Raw genomic sequence first — 19,857 nt, 5'->3', positions numbered from 1 at the left:
CGATGGAGAATGACCACATTAATTACCGTCCTGCCGGCATCCGCCCACAAGGCACCATTCATTAAGATCTTACTGAGGCGGGAATGCCTCTGCTAAACCCCCCCCCCATTCCCCATGGGATTGTAATGGGGGGGGGCTGAGGAAGGGGAAAGCGCAATGGACCTAATAATCCTATCCCAGAAGACTAATCCGGTTAAATGAATCTGATATCTGAAATGTTTTCGGAATCCCAATTCCATGGAGGGTCGTCTATTTCGCCCAAGTACAGTGTATGGCCTTATGAAAGTACCTTTTATGGCTAGGCAGATCTCTCCCTCCCTCCCTCTCTCTCTCTCCTCCCTCCTCCCCCCCTCTCTTTCTCTCTCTCTCTCTCTCTCTCTCTTTCTCTCTCTCTCTTTCAGTGGATGCGGGTCTCTGCCTAGCATAGCTCTTTAGCCTGTGGCCCCAGCCCCACCTACTGGGGAGCAAGCCCCATTGAATTCAATAGGACTCACTTTCAAGTAAAGGGGAAGGCAGCCAGGGAGAGAGGGAGGTGGAATGGCACACACTAGAAAGGGCAAGCCTGGCTGGCACCCAGAACTGGAGCACTCCTCATTGCAATATTTTGTGGCAGGGACAATTTGCCATTTTTAAATGTATATAAACCTCTCCCTTCCTCCAGAGATCTACGGTTTTGCCCCCCTTTTTTAATCCTCACAACAGCCCTGCTAGATGGGTTAGGCTGACGCTTAGCTAGTAACCCAAGAAGGTCACCCACTGAGCTTTGGAGTTAAATGTGGATTCGAACCCAGCTCTCGTTGCTTTTGGTCCAAAGGAGGGGCATCTCTGTCTCCTCATGCCCTGCAGACCAGCTTTGCTAGGTAGGCGGGGCCACCCAGCCTCCGTTGATTGACAGGTGGGGCACCACTTGGGGATATGGCTTAGAGGGCTCGATTGCACTGCCCTTTCTGTCTTCAGCCCTCCGACTAGCCAGGGCTCACCTAAATTATTCAAACTGCAGATTTTGCATGGCGCTCAGAACGATTACTGGCTGTGGACTTGATTCCCAAGTACAGAGTTTTGATATTCCCTCTGTGTATATTAAAAAATTTTTTTTAGAATAAACAGAAGTGGCCCCAGGCATCTCCCAGGTGATTGTGGGGCGCTGTGGGGAGGATAGACCCCTCACCCTTTGATCCTAATCTTAAATTTCACCTACTAGGGAGGAAAGAAGCTGGGAAATCCTTGTTTTGCAATAACAGGAGGACACAAACGCCTCTTTTGCTCTCTTTCTCTCCCTCTCTGCAGATGATAACGTTGATAACGTTCTCTGAGATGGCTATTATTTAGGCCATTATTCTAATGGGGCATGTTGGCCATCTTGAATTCATCATCTTAATAGGAGACCATTTGCAGTATCCCATTAGCTTAATAAAGGCTCCCAGCTGCTTGGAGAGCGGGGGGGGGGGTGATGTTAGCACAGGGCATTGGGGAGCAATGGCAGCGGAGGGAGCGCGAGAGAGAGCAAAGGCACATTAATTCGACAGATTATATTGGATGGCGATGCTGACGAGGCTTCTTTTCTCCAGACCTCATCACACTCTTTGTTTCTGCAAAGCATTCGCCAAGGCAGTCCCTGGTGGATTAGGCCCTGTGTTTGTGGATTTCAGACTCTGCATCCGGATTAACTCTTAGGGCTGCGCTCCCTTCTGGGTGACCCTCTGGAGGTCAACATGTGCAACAAATGTAAATGCCACTTTTGCCCAGTAGGGTTCCTAGGTTCCTAAGTTTCTGAGGTGTGTTCAAGGGCAGCCCCATAGAGAGCTCATTGCAGTAGTCCAGCCTGGACGTTACCAGAGCATGGAGTGCCATGGGCTAAGGTGGGTTAGCAGGGGAGGCCTGCGTGGTGCCCTGCAGATATTGTTGCGCTCTCAGCTCCCATCAGCCCCAGCCAGCATGTCTGACAATCCAGAGATGGTGGGTGGTTTCTAGAGATCAGCTGTCTTTGATCAGCCCAACAACCTGGTCTGGCATGATCCACATTAATATATATTCTGGCAGTATGGTTGCAATGCTTGGAACAAACTACAGCTGATAATAAAACACATTTTCTCCAGGCGCCTGCAGAATTGTGGGCCTGCTATTGTTCTAACAGGGATGTGGGTGGTGCTGTGGTCCAAACCACAGAGCCTAGGACTTGCCAATCAGAAAGTCAGCGGTTCGAATCCCCGTGACGGGGTGAGCTCCCGTTGCTTGGTCCCTGCTCCTGCCCACCTAGCAGTTCGAAAGCACGTCAAAGTGCAAGTAGATAAATAGGTACCACTCCAGCGGGAAGGTAAACAGTGTTTCCATGCGCTGCTCTGGTTCGCCAGAAGTGGCTTAGTCAGGCTGGCCACATGACCCGGAAGCTGTCTGCGGACAAACGGCGGCTCCCTCGGCCTATAGAGCGAGATAAGCACGCAACCCCAGAGTCGTCCGCAACTGGACCTTGCGGTCAGGGGTACCTTTACCTTTATTGTTCTAACACCAAAGGACGAGCTGAGTTAAGTTACGAACTTTTAAAATCCCCATCTAGCTGGAACCAGGTGAACCTTGCCCCACCCCAAAGAAAATATGGGAACAGAGCGAGAGAAGATTTTGTCACTTGGGAGGCTGTGATAATTGGGATGGAAATTTTGACCCAGTTCTCTGCCTCTGAGGGGAATCTCTGCATGTGAAAAGTGCCACCTCGTTCCCCTCTTTCTTTCCCCGTTGGGTTTGTGGCCCACTGGGGAACCTCTTCCTCCGCAGGGGCCATTGAAAGAAATTCCCTGCAAGTTGCTGTAGTGTGCGGTCCTCTCATTTTTTGGCTGAGCACGTGCACAAGAGACATCCGCCTCCACGCAAGCAGATTTGTGCAGACGCTCTGGGGCCGTTTTGACTCTCCTTCGGGAGTAAGGAAGAAAGGGTCCTTGGATCTTGGCGCTTGCAGGAAGGGAGAGCCTTTTGTCAAATTTGTCTCCGCAAGATCTGAGCCGCCTGTCAGTCTTTTGAACGGGGAGTTTTGCTTCGCTTCTATGATCTCTGTTTCTTCGCCTCCTGTGGGGAGGTGTTTAAACACCTCCCTGCCTTTAATTATCTGTCCCCTTTGGTGATTGAGTGAAAGGCTTGAACTGATCAAAGAGACAGATGGCAGTTGACCGAATTCAGAGACCCCCGATGCCATTCTACTTCACTGCCAGTGCAACTTGATGCCCTTTCGGCATTTGGGAAGGGATGTAGCCCAGTGGCAGAACATCTGCTTTGCATGCAGAAAGTCCCAGGTCCGATCTGGGTGAAAGGGCTGGGGAAAAGACTCCCTGCCTGAAATCCTGGATTGCCACGGTCGCTGTTCAGGGAGGTTTTTTTTAATGTCTGAGGGGCTTTTGGTGTGTTTTAACATTTTGTTGGAAGCAGCCCAGAGTGGCTGGGGCAACCCATTCAGATGGGCAGCATATAAGCAATAATAATAATCTAGGTAAAGGTAAACGGACCCCTGCCCCATAGCTGTCAACCTTCCCTTTTTTTGCGGGAAATTCCCTTATTCCAGCTCCGTTTCCCGCTGCTTCCCACTGCTGTTCCAGATTGTTAGATATCCGGTAGACTGTCCCCAGGATAGGTGAGGCTGCTGATCCCTTATTTTCGAGGCTGCTGATCCCTTATTTTCAAATCTGAAAGTTGACAGCTATGCCCTGACCATTAAGTCCAGTCGCGGACAACTCTGGGGTTGCACGCTCATCTTGCTCTATAGGCTGAGGGAGCCGGTGTTTGTCCGCAGACAGCTTCCGGGTCATGTGGCCAGCATGACTAAGCCGCTTCTGGCGAACCAGAGCAGTGCACGGAAACACCGTTTACCTTCCTGCTGGAGTGGTACCTATTTATCTACTTGCACTTTGACGTGCTTTCAAATGGCTAGGTTGGCAGGAGCAGGGACCGAGCAACGGGAGCTCACCCCATCGTGGGGATTTGAACCGTTGACCTTCTGAACGGCAAGTCCTAGGCTCTGTGGTTTAGTTAATTAATGCAGCTACTTTTCTATCTCAAGCTGAGGTGTAATTTGGGTAATTTTTAAGATTGTCCAGCACCATGCCTTGTCACTCTCTGACACTCTGTGTTTCTCTCACTTCTGTATATCTGGGTCCAGCTTGGCCCGAATGTGCACAAAAACAAGATGGTAAGGGGGAACACATCCCTTCAGGTTGCCAGTGGTTTTGGGGGGGTTGGGGTTCCTTTTGAATGACAAGTCACCTCTGCAAGCAGAAAGCTTAGTGCAGGGGTCAGCAAACTTTTTCAGCAGGGGGCTGGTCCACTGTCCCTCAGACCTTGTGGGGGGGCCTGGACTATATTCTGAAGAAGAAAAAAGAATGAATTCCTATGCCCCACAAATAACCCAGAGATGCATTTTAAATAAAAGCACACATTCTATTCATGTAAAAACACGCTGATTCCTGGACTGTCCATGGGCTGGATTTAGAAGGCGATTGGACCGGATCTGGCCACCGGGCCTTAGTTTGCCTACCCATGGCTTAGTGCATCAGGAGAGGAAATGAGCTTACCTAGCTGACTCCACAGCACACTAATTTCTGTTTCCAGGGAGAATACCCCCCCAATGGCTCTCCCACCTGCAGTCCGAAGTAGTTGAGCCCAATGCTGCCTTGGATTCTGTACAGCAACCGCTTTGGCTATCGTACTCCAAAACATTGGCCTTCCAAGTGCTGCAGGACCAGGACCATGGAGTCACAAATTCCAGCATTCATTAACCGCTCTGGGGCAGGGAGAAACTTTGCCCCACCTGCCTCCTGGCACATGACCTTGTTCACCCTGCTTGGTAGGTCTCCGCGCTCACCCTGGGCTCCCTTTTTTATTTTAGGTTTGCAAATTGGCAATGGTGCCCTTAGAAGATCAGACCTTGGGCGTGTTCTTTAATTGGTGCAAGAGGGCTTGGGAAAGCAGCGCCGAAAACCCACGCGGGCTCATTTGATCCTCCCGGCATGTTGCTTTGATAATTACAAGCTTATAGGTGAAGATGCGTCTTTGATGTATTGACAGCTTTCATCCGGGCGGGAGGAAAATTTCGATGAGGTTGAAGATGTGCACGGTTTTCCTAAGCGCATGCAGGCAAAATGGTCTCCTTCACTTTTGACAGGCGAGGGTGTTTCTCAGGGTGGGAGAGGAAAGCAGAGATATCCTTGGATGGATTAATTTTCTATATATTTTTTTAAAAAATTCCAAGACAGCAAGCAGAAAGAACAGATTGTAGTTAATTGCTGCTAAGCAGCCACGGTTCAGAGCAGCTCAGGAGGGGATGGGGAACAGCACACAGGAGCTGGTGGGCTGAGGCGGACTCTGTCTTGACCTTGAAGGCAACATCCGAGGGCTTTGAGGAAAGAGAAAAAGAAGGCAGCCAGAGTTCTGGCTATCTTGGCTCTCCTTGGCAGAAGCAGAACTTGAACTCGGGTTACCGTTTCTGCCATACAGTCATACCTCACGTTACGTCCGCTTCATGTTACATTCTTTCAGGTTACGTCCCGTGGCAACCTGGAAGTACCGGAAATTGATTACTTCTGGGTTTCACCGCATGCGCAGAAGCGCAAAATGATGTCATGCGTATGCACAGAAGCTGCAAATTGCAACTTGCTCGTGCGCAGACGCGCCGCTGTGGGTTGCGCTCTTTTAATGTTGCGAACAATGACAAACCTAGGCCATAAAGAAGGTCCGTATAGTTAAAGCCATGGTTTTCACTGTAGTGATGTATGGAAGTGAGAGCTGGACCATAAAGAAGGCTGATCGCCAAAGAATTGATGCTTTTGAATTACGGTGCTGGAGGAGACTCTTGAGAGTCCATTGGACTGCAAGAAGATCAAACCATTCTGAAGGAAATCAGCCCTGAGTGCTCACTGGAAGGACAGATCCTGAAGCTGAGGCTCCAAGACTTTGGCCACCTCGTGAGAAGAGAAGACTCCCTGGAAAAGACCCTGGTGTTGGGAAAGATGGAGGGCACAAGGAGAAGGGGTCGACAGAGGACGAGATGGTGGGACAGTGTTCTCAAAGTGGCCAACATGAGTCTGACCAAACTGCGGGAGGCAGTGGAAGACAGGAGTGCCTGGCGTTCTCTGGTCCAGGGGGTCACGAAGAGTCGGACACGACTAAACGACTAAACAACAAACAACAACAAAAATGTTGCGAACGGGCCTCTGGAACGAATCCCGTTTGCCGCCAGAGGTACCACTGTATTTTTTCATGCCTAATTAAATCTGATCGGAGGGAAGGGTGAAAGGACAAGCAGGTGACTTGGTTGGCTGAGGGCAAGCTGGGATGTTGACTGAACAAGCGACACGCCCCACCCCCAGGACATAAAAACTTAAGCAGATCTCTGCTGGATCAGGCCAATGGCCCATCTAGTCCAACATCCTGTTCTCACAGTGGCCAACCAGATGTCTCTTTGTAGATCAGAGACGGGGGAACCTGTGGCTCTCTGAACATTTTTGGGCTCCAACTCCCATCAACCACGCAACCAAGCACTGTCAATGGTCAGGGATGATGGGAACATCCAGAGGGCCCATCCCAGGAAAATATGTGTACACAAGCTTTGGGGTATTGTTTAAAGCGTCTGTTTTTGGCGAGCAACCGAGTTTAATTAACGTGGCACGTCAGTGATTTTGCAAAGCTCCCAGTTAACTAACCTGTGCAACAGAATCGCTTTATTAATACGTCTGCCCCGGCAGGTCATGGCAAAGTTTTGCTTTATAAAAAATAGTCCGTTGCCCAATTTATATAGAAAGAACATGAATTGTCTTGTTGTTGTTTTTTATTCAGAAGGCTTTCACTAGTGTGGCCGCCTTTTTATATTAGCTGTTTTCGTGTGCTTTCTGTTTCTTTCTTTCTTTTTTAAAAAATAAGAATTCTGTGGTTCTTTTGGATGAAATAGTCATTAGTCTGCTGTGATTTCCAGTTTATTTAGCTCCCCTAAAATTGGTGTTTAACCCCTGCGCAAACTCACTTTTCTTCTATTTTGTATTATATCTCATTGTGCAGGATTGATTGTATATGCTTGTGTGTGTTCATACACCAGGTTTGCTGTACTTGGAGCCTGTCTTCTTCTTCTTCTTCTTCTACTACTACTACTATTATTATTATTATTATTATTATTATTATTATTATTATTATTATTATTATATTTCAATTTATATAATGCCTCTCATCTGTAGATCTCAGGGCTGTTCACAACATAAAAATACAATAAAGAAAACACAAAATACATAATGAAAATAAGAACAAAACAAACCAATAATCCTTCATCTCACAACACATTTAAAAGGGTATCTGATGTTAATCAGCCAGAGGTCTGGTTGAAGAGAGACGTTTTTGCCTGGCGCCTAAAGGTGTACTAGACATGTGATATAAAATCTGATGGCAATATTCTACCTTGGCTGCCGGGAGGCGTTAATGCATCTGCATCCGAGATGCTGGGAAGAAACTGCATTTGGAGAAAGTTGCTTGTGGGCTTCCCATTGGGGACCTCTGGTTGGCCAATGCAAGGACAGGATGTTGAACCAGATGGGCCCCCCTAGGCCTGATCCAGCAGCTAGGCTCTCCTCATGTTTTCCCCCAAAGCCCCTCCTTGGATCATGGCCATTTGGCAGGTTTCCCCTCCCCGCTCTGAGCCTTCTTAACAAGAGAAGAAAGCAAACCCAGCCACCTGTCAGCGCCAAAATTGGGCGATGAAAAGCAGCCACTTTGGGAGAGTCGCTACAGAAGACGCCGCAGCCTGCGGCGCTCTTGTCTTCTTGCCACTTGTTTCTAATTGCACGCATGTTAAGATGCCGCTTAGAGAGAGCGCGGGCACTCCCCCCCCCCAGCCCCTCCTCGCCCGCCTGCATCCCTCAAAACAAGAGGCACACAGATGAAGCGGTCGGGAGTGAGGACGCTCGCAGGCGCCAATCTGTTACTCCACCCCTCAGGTTCCAGATGAAGAAAACTAAATATAGACCCTTGGGATGTCTTCGCTTTTGCCTTTTGCTTCTTCAACCTGTGTGCAAAGGCTGAAATCTGACGGTGCATCGTAGCCTCTCCTAAGCGATCCGAGTCAGAAATTCCCCCCTCCCCACTTTCACCTCCCCTCCCCCCTCCTGGGGCCAAGCAATCAAGCAATCCCTCAGCAAGGACGCGTTATTTGCGAAATGGGTCTTCTGGCCTTCTTTCAAAACTCGCCGCAGACCACTCTATCATATTACTTTAAAAAAGTAACTCGGTAATCAATTTGACTCCAGGGCTCGAGGCAAAGGAATAATGCTTAATGGCTCAAACTCGATCTATATTAATCATAGCACTTTCCCCACCAAAGTCCGGCTTCCCGACCGAGGGTTGGTGAGCAACAAACAGTGGAGTGCGCGTTTGTGTGAGAGAGACGTAGTTAGCTTCTGAGCACGTGCAAAGTGTTTCCGTACAGCAGGAGTGGGGGGCTTTTTCAGCCTGAGGGCCAGCTTCCCTTCTGGGCAACTTTCCGGGGTCCACTTGTTGTGGGTGGGTGGAGCCAGAGGCAAAAGTGGGCAGGGCAACAAATGCAAATTTCCCCTAGCCTACACACACACATACACACACACCTCCTCCATCCTCCATTGAGACAAGCAAAAGGCATTCTCTGAGTGCAAGGACACATCAAGCAGGCCACACGCTGGATTTGATCTTTGGCGTAGGTATAGATGTGATCATGTCTCCTTTGATGAAGCTGCCATGGTCTGATCACTACGCTCTGAAAGCCAGGATTGACTTTCTTTTTTTTTTTATAAATTTTTTATTAGTTTTTCAACATATATTATAAGACATTACAAACAACAATACACAAACAAACAAACATATAAACATGTATAATTTCATAATCTTTTTTTCTTATACCCAATTTCAACGACTTCCCCATGCCTCCCTTTTCTGCATCCCTGTTTTAAACTTTTTCAGCAACCCCTGATCTAAATTACTTATAAATCCCTTTTTTTAACCCTTTTCTTTCCTCTTATCCAATCATTTATCGCTGCAAATCTGCTATGCTTTACCCATGACATTTTAACACTCACTAATTTTACAACAATTTTTAAGATAAAATTTAAATTTCTTCCAATCTTCTTCCACCGTCTCTTTCCCTTGGTCCCGGATTCTGCCCGTCATCTCCGCCAGTCCCATATAGTCAATCACCTTCGTCTGCCACTCTTCCAGCGTGGGTAGTTCTTGTGTCTTCCAATACTTTGCTAATAAAACTCTTGCTGCTGTTGTAGCGTACATAAAAAACGTCCTATCTTTCTTTGACACCAATTGGCCCACCATGCCCAGGAGAAAAGCCTCTGGTTTCTTATGAAAGGTACACTTAAGCACCTTCTTAATTTCATTATAAATCATTTCCCAGAAGACCTTAATCCTTGGGCACGTCCACCAAAGGTGATAGAAAGTACCTTCAGTTTCATTACATTTCCAACATTTATTATTGGGCAAATGGTAGATTTTTGCAAGCTTGACTGGGGTCATGTACCACCTATAAATCATTTTCATAATATTCTCTCTTAGGGCATTACATGCCGTAAACTTCATTCCGGTGGTCCATAACTGTTCCCAGTCAGCAAACATAATGTCATGTCCGATATCCTGTGCCCATTTAATCATAGCTGATTTAACCGTTTCATCCTGTGTATTCCATTTCAACAGCCAGGATTGACTTTCGACCCCCACCCTGCTTAGGTGGCGAGCCGATTTGGGCTCGCCCGCAGAGGCTGATAGACCCTGATAGATTCCGCCAAGCCTTGCGGGACCTTTCTCCCCCTGGCGACTCATTGACTCATTGACTGAGCTTGTTGAGGGCTGGAATATCCAGCTCCTGGCAGCCATCGATGAGATCGCACCTAAGCGCCCTCTGCGACCCCGCAGAAACCGGGCTCCCTGGTTTACCAAGGAGCTCCGGAAAATGAAGCGGGACCTCAGACGGCTAGAGCGAGTATGGCGGGGTGCCCGTGACGGAGCCTCAAGAACATCTTATAGGGCTTTTATGAAAACCTACGAGATGGCGGTGAAGGCTGCTAAGAAGTCTTACTTCTCGGCCCCCATTGCATCTGCTAGCTCTCGCCCAGCGCAATTATTTAGTATAATCAGGTCTTTAACGTCCCTTGAGGGACAGCCAAATTTAAATAACAATTTGACACACAGCTGTGAGGCATTTGCGAGCTTTTTTGCGGAGAAGGTCCTGTTGCTCCGCCATTACCTCCCTGCCAATTTGGATACAATAAAGGAACTGGAGGCCCCTCGACTGTCCTTGGGTCCAGTATTGGACCACTTCGACCAGATATCCCCAGCCGATGTGGACAGACTCCTCCGAGCTGGAAAGCCCACCACCTGTCCTCTCGACCCGTGCCCGTCTTGGCTGATTAGAGCGTGTCCAGACGAGGTGCGGGCCCCCCTGGGTGATATCATCAATTTGTCCCTTGGCATGGGAACATTCCCAGGGAAACTGAAGGAGGCAGTGGTGCGCCCGCTCTTAAAGAAAACATCATTAGATCCTTTAGATCTATCCAATTACCGCCCGGTTTCGAATCTTCCGTTCCTGGGTAAGGTGATTGAGAGAGTGGTTGCTGAACAGCTTGGTGGGTTTCTGGATGAAACATCGTCTCTGGATCCATTCCAGTCCGGCTTCCGCGCTGGTCATGGGACCAAGACGGTTCTGGTTGCCCTAACAGATGATCTTCGTAGACAGCTGGATCGAGGCCGGTCGGGGCTGCTGATTCTTCTAGATCTGTCAGCAGCTTTCGACATGGTCGATCACGAACTTCTGGACCACCGCCTTGCCGACGTGGGGATCCAGGGCACAGACCTTCAATGGCTGCGCTTGTTTCTCTCTGGTCGGGGACAGAGGGGGGAATTGGCTTGGGGGGGAATTGTCATCGTGCCACTCCTTGGTGTGTGGAGTACCTCAGGGTGCGATACTCTCCCCAATGCTTTTCAACATCTTTATGCGCCCCCTCGCCCAGCTTGTTCGGAGTTTTGGGCTGGGTTGCCATCAGTATGCCGATGACACCCAACTCTATCTGTTGATGGATGGCCATCCTGACTTGGCCCCAGACACACTGACCAGATGTTTGGAAGCTGTGGCTGGATGGTTATGTGGGAGCCGGTTGAAGCTAAATCCTTCAAAGACAGAGGTCCTGTGGCTGGGACGGGACGATATGGGATTTTGGGGGGGGGGCAACTCCCATCTCTTGCGGGGGCGCAATTAGTGCCAGCACTGTCCGTTAAGAGTTTGGGTGTAATCTTCGACACCTCCCTTTCCATGGAGGCGCAGATTACAGCTATAACAAAGGCGGCATTTTTCCATCTCCGCCAAGCTAAGCAGTTGGCTCCTTACCTCTCTCGCCCTGACCTCGCCACTGTGATCCACGCGACGGTCACCTCCAGACTGGATTATTGTAACTCGCTCTACGTGGGGCTGCCCTTGAGACTGACCCAGAAACTCCAGCGGGTGCAGAATGCTGCAGCGAGACTCCTTACGGGGTCTTCGCTGCGAGATCACATTCACCCAGTGCTATACCAGCTGCACTGGCTCCCGGTGGAGTACAGGATCAGGTTTAAGGTGCTGGTTTTAACCTTTAAAGCCCTATACGGCCTAGGACCCTCGTACCTACGGGACCGCCTCTCCTGGTATGCCCCACAGAGAAACTTACGGTCTTCAAATAAAAACATCTTGAAGGTCCCAGGCCACAGAGAAGTTAGGCTGGCCTCAACCAGAGCCAGGGCTTTTTCGGCTGTGGCTCCGATCTGGTGGAACGCTCTGTCACAAGAGACTAGGGCCCTGCGGGACTTGACATCTTTCCGCAGGGCCTGCAAGACAGAGCTGTTCCACTAGGCCTTTGGCCAGGGCACAGCCTGACTCCCTCCCTCGGCAATCTTCGCGGAGCTCTGGCCCAATGGTTGCCAGTGGCTTGAATTAATTAATTTTATAATGAATGATTTTAGAGTGTTGTTTATGCTGTACTTTTGTACTGTTTTATTGTTGTTAGCTGCCCTGAGCCTGGCTTCGGCTGGGGAGGGCAGGATATAAAAAAAAATTATTATTATTATTATTTCCAGCCAGGCAAAAACACTCAAGGAAGATGCAAAGCAGGACCAGCGAGGGGTGTGGCCTGGGGAGAAAGGGTGTGGCTTGTGGAGTGTACCAGCTAGAGAGGACGGCATTTGGCCCCTGGCTCTGAGTTCCTCATCCCTGTTGGTTACCTTATACTTTTGTACCCATGGTGACCAACTTTTCCCAAGTTGCAATTGCTGGGTGATTCTGAGCACCTGTGGGGTTGGAGTCCCGGAAATGTGAGTCATAGCAGAATGGGGCCCAGAGTAAGGCTGAAGTAAGGAAGCAGTATTCCCTCCCTCCCAATTACATTCTTTTTTAAGGGCTCTGTTTGTCTTCTCTGTCTCAAATTCCTCCTGGATTCTGGTTTAACTACAAAAAATTTCAAAGAATTACGTAGCTGTTTTGCTGCAGTTCTGATCGTTGTTTGCAAGTTCACTACAAGCTCTGCAATCAGGAGTGGGTGCATTTTCTTTGGCGTAGCAGGGGGGGGGCTCCAGTCAGGAGCGGGTGGGGCCACACATTTGTCCTCCCTCTCTTCCTATTTTGGCTTTCTCTTTCTGTCCCCATTCCTCTCTCTCTCTAGCACCCCTCTGCGGCAACAGAGAACAAGTTGCACAACCCTAATAATAATAATAATAATAATAATAATAATAATTTATTTAGATCTCGCCCTCCCCAGCCAAAGCTGGGCTCTGAGCGGCTAACAACAATAAAAGTAACACAGCATTCTAAAATCAATTCATTTTAAAATCAATTCAAAATCAAATTAATGGCAACCATTGGGCTAGAGTTCTGTGAAGATTTCCAAAGGAGGGGGTCAGACTGTGTCTTGGCCAAAGGCTTGGTGGAACAGCTCTGTCTTGCAGGCCCTGTGGAAAGATGTCAAGTCCCGCAGGGCCCTAGTCTCTTGTGACAGAGCGTTCCACAAGATCGGGGCCACAGCCGAAAAAGCCCTGGCTCTGGTTGAGGCCAGCCTAACCTCCCTGTGGCCCAGAACCTCCAAGATGTTTTTGTTTGAAGACCGTAAGGTCCTCCGTGGGACATACCAGGAGAGGCAGTCCCCGGAATTACCTGATAAGAAAAGAATCTGATCTGGGTTTGTTTTAACTCATTACAGCTAGAGAAAACCACAGTTCCCTGAGTCCAGACGAAACAGGGAACAGTGGTTGTTTTGAAAGTGGAAGTTTTTGATCTCTTCCTTTTATGGAAGGCTCATTCCTCTAGCTAGAAACCACTGTTTTATCAGTGATCGCTACCTTCCCATGGCGAGGCTTCATTTCTGTGCAATTGCATTTAGAGTTTGTCGCAATCCAGTCCAACACCCCCCCCCCGCTCCATCCTGACTGCCTTGTGCACTAATGACAGCCCCCTCCCCCAAATCCACCACCTCTTTCCCCCTCCACCTCAGCTGCTATGCAGATGGTCCCATTTGCATCTGTCGAGGTTTTAATTATCATTCAAATTAAATTAAATTTGAAAAGGCAGCGAGCTGTTCACGCTGGAGCAAGGTGCACACTCGATGTAGGCCACTTTTTGTCTCCCCCTGCCAGTCTTTAAAAAAATGGTGGGGAATGTTTCAGCAATGAGCCCCCCCGACCAGCTGATGTGTCCTGTAATGTTGGTTGATGTGGCTTTGTGAATATGTAATAAATGAGTCATGCATGATATTAGTGTGGCATCTGTTATGGTCCCAGACCAGGACTCCTCTGAGTTAGAGTCCACCAGCAATTGTACCACTGAGAGGGGATAAATCTACATCCTGGTCCACCCTGTGTTGGTCTTTGGGCGCCAGAGTCCACTTCCCCTCCACCCTGAGTCATCGCTGCCTTCAGACTCTGATGGCAGGTCAATGGGCCCCTTGGGGTCGCAAAAGATCCCTGAGGAGAGGTCCCTGCAGCTAGATACCCCATTATCTTGAAGAAGTTAGCAGCTGCAGGGGAAGGCAATGTCCCTTTAGCTGGTCAGGAGGGGACTTGTGACTATCCAACGCCTGCTGAACCTCAGCTAGTGGCTCCAGGCTCTTGCTAAGACAACATGGATGCTTGGTCTCAGCGGCAGGAGTGCTGTCCATGGTCCTGAACCTAAACCTGGCTCTCCTACCAAGGTCCTTGCCATTGTGCTTACTAGCAACCTTTAAACTTCCCTTCCTTGGGCCATTCATGGGCATCCACAGGATGGTTTTTTTGGGGGGGGGGACGGACAAAATGCTGAACCAATAGTTCTCAAATTTCAAGGCAGGTCTCCCCATGCGAAGACAGCTGGAAGGGAAGGGGTGAAGTTCCAGTGCAGAATGATTTCCCTTTTGCCATGATGATCAGACATAGGTAGCTAGCTTTTGTACTAATGGGTAAAATAGCCTGTGCTTTCCTCCTCCCTCTTTGATTTGACAGAGATGACTAACGTAGGGAGAGGCAGGCGAGTTGTGTCTGCATGTGGACTAGTAACTTTTATTTTGCAAGGCCGCGACAGCGTGCGTTTACCCAACATCAGCACAAAACACAGAGGTCTGTATGTGGGTCGATTTTTGAACCCTCCGCGACCTCGGCCTCTCTCTGAGTGAATTGGCTTTCTGTGTCACTCATAAAAGGGGCAGCGGGCAGGGAGGGGGAGAGAGAGAGAGGCAGGCCTTTACTCAGCACGGGAGAATTTAATTTCCACTGTGCTGAAATAGAAAGCGATTGCCCTCCCGCCCCACCTAACAAACCAGAAAATCATACTCCTCTCCCTCAGTTTCCTGTAAGCTGGGGAAACGGTTTTCTGGCAGCCATGGAGCTGTGAGCTTAGATAACAGGATGGCGGTGGTGCATGGAGACAGAGTAATCCGTTGGGTCTTTTAATGCAATCAAACCAATTAGAAAGCAGAGGATTCCAGGGGAAATTATTGGGGGATTTCCTCTCCTATGAGATACCTCCCCTTTTTATTCATAGACATTTGCTTTGCTTACAGCTGTGGTTTAACTCCTTTTACCACCATAGATAAATAAATCTAGACCAGGGAAAACCAACAGAGTGCACTCCAGATGTGCTGGACTCCACTCCCCATCAGCGTGGCCAGAGGTCAGGAGGTAATGGGGAGAAACCACATTGCCTACACATGCCTACACCCCAATCTAATGTAAACCAAGGGAGTGTGTCTGTTTGCTGTGGATGGAAATGAATTTCAGGGGCTTCTGGTCTCCCAGATGCAGCCTGTTCACCCCCACTCTCCCTCCTCCAGGCAGATTGCCAGTCTGGAGGAGGGAGAGTGGAGGGTTTTAGCAGCAAACTGGAGGGCTTTAGCAGCAAAACAACTGTTTTAGAACCTTAGTTTTGCCTGTGCTGCAGACATGGAGACAACTAGATTTGTTTTGTTGATTTGTTTCTGCAAATTCCACCGGACTTCCAAAATTCCAGCCAGAGTTTTTTGTGAAATGTGCTGGAGGATGAGAACCATCCTTCAGTGGGGAGTTCTAGCATGAAGCTGAATGTTGGAAGACCTGGGACAGAGGAAAGAAAGGACTTCTTTCATACAGCACAGACTGTGGAACTCTCTGCCACAAGAGGCAGTGATGGCCACCAACTTGGATGGCTTTAAAAGAGGATTGGGCAAATTCTTAGAGACGGAGGCTACTAGTGTTTACTAGCCACAGTGGCTATGCTCTCTCCTCAGCTGTTAGAGGCAGCACGCTCTCAACATTTGAAACTTGCCCGCTGGTTCCAAAAAGTTGGCAACCCTTATACTATAATTTTGGGGTGGGGTGTGCGATGCCCAGTGAAATTCTTCGGCAGTAGTTTTTAGAGTTGACCCAAAGAAAGGTTTCCTTTTCGCCAGTTCACTGCAGTTGATGGCCTCTGGCTTAGATTGCTCTCTTTCCTTTTTGAAGCGAGGGTGCTAGTCAAATTCATGGTCTGTTGATGGGTGAGTTTTAAAAAGCTGAACTTCCATGTTCTAGGGCAGTCTACCACTGCTGGTGACTAGATCCTGGATTTCTTGTGGCTGGAGATGATCCAGCAGGGCTCTTCTTATGTCAGTTCTCAAGCGAGGAAATGGAATGTTGTACATGGTAGACCTTTCCTGCTGTCAGGTTGTAATAAATTTCGGAGGTTACTGTTCTCGCAGTCATTGTGTGCATAAACATTTTGATGAACTCAATCAGAAAGAACGAAAGAACTGGAAAGACGGCAGAGGTAGAGAGAGAGAGAGAGAGAGATGTTTGGCTTGTTTATTTTTCCAAAAGCATTTATTGATCAAAGGTCAAGATGCACCCTTCACTTTTTAAAGAAATAATTTGGCTTCCCTGCCACCCTGGAAGCAACACAAGACCCGCAAGGTCTTTGCAAAAGCAGCAAAGTAGGCTTGGCCAACCCAGTGCCGTCCGGGTCGCGTCACTCAATGGCAGTTGTATGAAGGGTGCTTGGGGAGACGTGCCCCATGGAGACCCCACCTGGGCAGCCTGTTCAGTAGTACGTCTCCTTCTCTACCCAACCCCCTGGGTACCGACGGATGAGGTACTTCCGGATCTCGTCATAGACGAAGATCAGCACACTGAAGGGCAATGCGCAGAGCCACCAGGTGACCCGCAGCGGGAACATCCTCAGGGCCGCATCCAGCCCGGGGCAGTAGGACAGGAAGACGGCCAAGGTGGTCTCTTCCACGAGGCCGAAGATGAGGACCCTGTTGCGCATGCCCTGCTGGAAGAGGGAGAGCTTGCGCGTCTTGCAGATGATGAGGTCAGCCCACTGCACCACCACGATGCTGATGAAGAAGGCGGTGTGGCAGGTGTATTCCACCACCTTGCGCTGCGTGTAGGTCCACTCCTGCCCGTAGCTGTCTTCCAGGTCGTTCTTGGTCTTGTCGTCCCAATCCAGGCGGAGGCCCAGCAAGGTGAGAGGGAGGAAGCCGTTCTCCGCCATGATCACAAAGTAGGAGTAGAAGCCGGCCAGAGCCTGCATCATCCCAATCTGCCCGTACGCCATGCTGATGAGGCGCTGGTTCACCAGCTTGTCCTTCTTTGGGTTCCGCGGCTTCCTCTTCATGATGTCGCTCTCGGGGCCCTCGTAGGCCAGGGAGATGGCCGGGACCATGTCCGTGCCGAGGTCGATGCACAGGATGGTGATGGTCCCCAGAGGGAGAGGGATGTTGAAGATGATGAACAGCAGGAAGGGGGAGATCTCGGGGATGTTGCTGGTCAGGGTGTAGGCGATTGACTTCTTCAGATTGTCGAAGATCAGGCGGCCTTCCTCCACACCCGTCACGATGGAGGCAAAGTTGTCATCGAGGAGGATCATGTCCGCGGCCTGCTTGGAGACGTCGGAGCCGGCGATGCCCATGGCGATGCCAATGTCGGCCTTCTTCAAGGCCGGCGAGTCGTTCACCCCGTCGCCAGTCACGGCCACGATGGCCCCCTGCCTCTGGCACCCTTCCACAATGATCAGCTTCTGCTGCGGGGAGGTCCGGGCGAAGACGATCTCGGCGTGGTTCCTGAGGATGTTGTCCAGGTCTGCAGAGGTCATGTCCTTGAGGTTGGTGCCGTGGATGACGCAGGCTTTTGCATCCCTCGGGTTGACTTCGCTGACGGGGATGTTGAGCCGTGCGGCTATGTCCTCCACGGTCTCGCTTGTCTCGGAGATGATGCCCACGCCCCTGGCGATGGCCTTGGCCGTGATCGGGTGGTCTCCGGTCACCATGATCACCTTGATGCCGGCACTCCGGCACTTGCCCACAGCATCTGGCACAGCGGCTCGGGGCGGGTCAATCATGGAGATGAGCCCCACAAAGCAGAGCTGCTTGATGGGAAAGTTGACCTTCTCTGCATCAAACTTGAAATTCCTGGGAAACTGGCGCTCGGGGAGGTAGGAGTGACAGAAGCCCAGCACTCTCTCTCCCAGCCCGCCCAGTTCATCGTAGGCTTTCTGGAACTCCGCTTGCATCTTCTTGTCCATGTTCACCTCCTTCCCTTGGATCATAATGGTGGAGCAGCAGTCCAGGATCCTTTCGGGAGCTCCCTTCATCACCAGGATGTGGCCCTTGGGCTTGTCTTCAGCTTCGTGGATGGACAGCTGGTATTTGTTTGTGGAGTTGAAGGGGATCTCCACCACTTTGGGATTCTTCTCCCGCATCTTTGCCACGGGCCCAGCGGACAACTCTATGCATTTCAGGAGCGCGGACTCGGAAGCATCCCCAGTCGTCTCCCTCTTGGTGATGGGGACTGCCTCCTGACCCACTTTGAAGTCCGCTCTGTTGCACAGGCCCGCGATACGAGCCAGGGCTGCCCATGTGGGGGAGCGCTTGTTCAACATGGCCCCAGCCTGCTCCTCGGTGGTATCCGCTTCGTGGATCTGGTTGTCCATCCACATGTGGGAGACGGTCATGCGGTTCTGAGTCAGGGTGCCCGTCTTGTCCGAGCAGATGGTGGAGGTGGAGCCCAGCGTCTCCACGGCCTCCAGGTTCTTCACGAGGCAGTTCTTGCGGGCCATGCGCTTGGCAGTCAGGGTGAGGCACACCGTGACTGTGGCCAGCAGCCCTTCGGGCACGTTGGCCACAATGATGCCGATCAGGAAGATGACGGCATGTAGCCAGGTGTAGCCGAGGACAATGGAGAGGGCAAAGAAGCTCACACCCAGAAAGACGGCCACAGCCGTGATGATGTGGATGAAATGGGCTATTTCCCTGGCGATGGGGGTGGGGCCTTCCTCCAGGCCGGAAGCCAGGGAAGCGATGCGGCCCATCACTGTGTGGTCCCCCGTCATGATGACGATGCCGCGGGCCGTGCCTTCCACGCAGTTGGTGGAGAAGAAGCAGATGTTGCGAGTCTCCAGCGGGTTGTCGTTGGTGAAGTCCGGGGAGCGGCTCTGCGGCTCTGACTCGCCCGTCAGGGAGGAGTTGTCCACCTTGCAGCCGCTGGCAGAGATGATTCGCAAATCGGCAGGGATCCGGTCTCCGCCTTTGATCTCCACCAGGTCCCCCCTCACCACATCCTCGACGGAGATCTGCATCTTCTCCCCATCGCGGATCACGAGGGCCTGCTGGGGCACCATGTGCTTGAAGGAGTCCATGATCTTGGAGCTCTTGGCCTCCTGGTAGTAGGAGAAGCAGCCCGTCACAATGACCACGGCCGTCAGCACGATTCCCAGGTAGAGGTTGTCCTTGAGGACATAGGGCTCCATCATGATCTGGATGCCGTAGGCCAAGAAGCAGAGAATGGACCCCAGCCACAGCAGCATGGAGAAGCCGCCAAACAGCTGCCGGCAGAACTTCACCCACTCCGGGGTGGTGGGGGGAGGCGTCAAGCTGTTTGGCCCCTCCCGAGCAAGGATCTCCGTGGCATGGGCGCTGGTCAGACCCTTGCTGAGGTCCACCCCATACTTTCTGCTGATTTCCTCTAGGGTCAACTTGTGGTCCTCGAGTTCCACTTCCTTTTTCAGGTCGTCCAGCGTATGTTTCTCATGACTCTTGCCCTTTGGCTTCCCCATGACGGATGCAAGACACTCCTCTTCTCACTTGTCTCTCAAGCTCCCACTCTTGTGGCACTGCTCTGGTGGGGCGGGGGTTAAAGGAAGGAAGGAGGAACGGGCAACTTGGGGGGAGGAGGGGACCCGACTCCCCAGGAGTGCCCCCTCCCAGGAGCTCCACCCCTCCACTAGCACAGCCAAGAGAAAGGATGTGAACGGCAGGCGAAGGATTGGCCCAAAGGCCACCTGTTAAAGGAACAGCCCTACCCACCTTTCCAACAGAGGGTGAAAAGGAGAAGCGAGGCCACGCCCCCTAACCACCAACCAAC

General features: G+C 50.7%; 2 protein-coding genes across 2 annotated transcripts in view; one reads left to right on the top strand and one right to left on the bottom strand.

Annotated features, from left to right (window-relative positions):
- Positions 1 to 19,857, top strand: part of LHFPL7 (LHFPL tetraspan subfamily member 7) — an 82,657-nt gene that overhangs the window by 43,633 nt on the left and 19,167 nt on the right. The gene's annotated exons all lie outside the window — the stretch shown is intronic.
- Positions 16,296 to 19,593, bottom strand: LOC128403225 (sodium/potassium-transporting ATPase subunit alpha-2-like). The gene has a single exon (XM_053367926.1). The coding sequence runs from the start codon at positions 19,547 to 19,549 to the stop codon at positions 16,535 to 16,537; it is 3,015 nt and encodes a 1,004-aa protein (XP_053223901.1). The 5' UTR covers positions 19,550 to 19,593; the 3' UTR covers positions 16,296 to 16,534.

The sequence above is a fragment of the Podarcis raffonei genome, chromosome 15, assembly GCF_027172205.1.
Source record: "Podarcis raffonei isolate rPodRaf1 chromosome 15, rPodRaf1.pri, whole genome shotgun sequence".
Classification (NCBI taxonomy): Eukaryota; Metazoa; Chordata; class Lepidosauria; order Squamata; family Lacertidae; genus Podarcis; species Podarcis raffonei.
The sequence above is the reverse complement of the archived record's forward strand: the minus strand, read 5'-3'. Positions and strand labels throughout refer to the sequence as shown.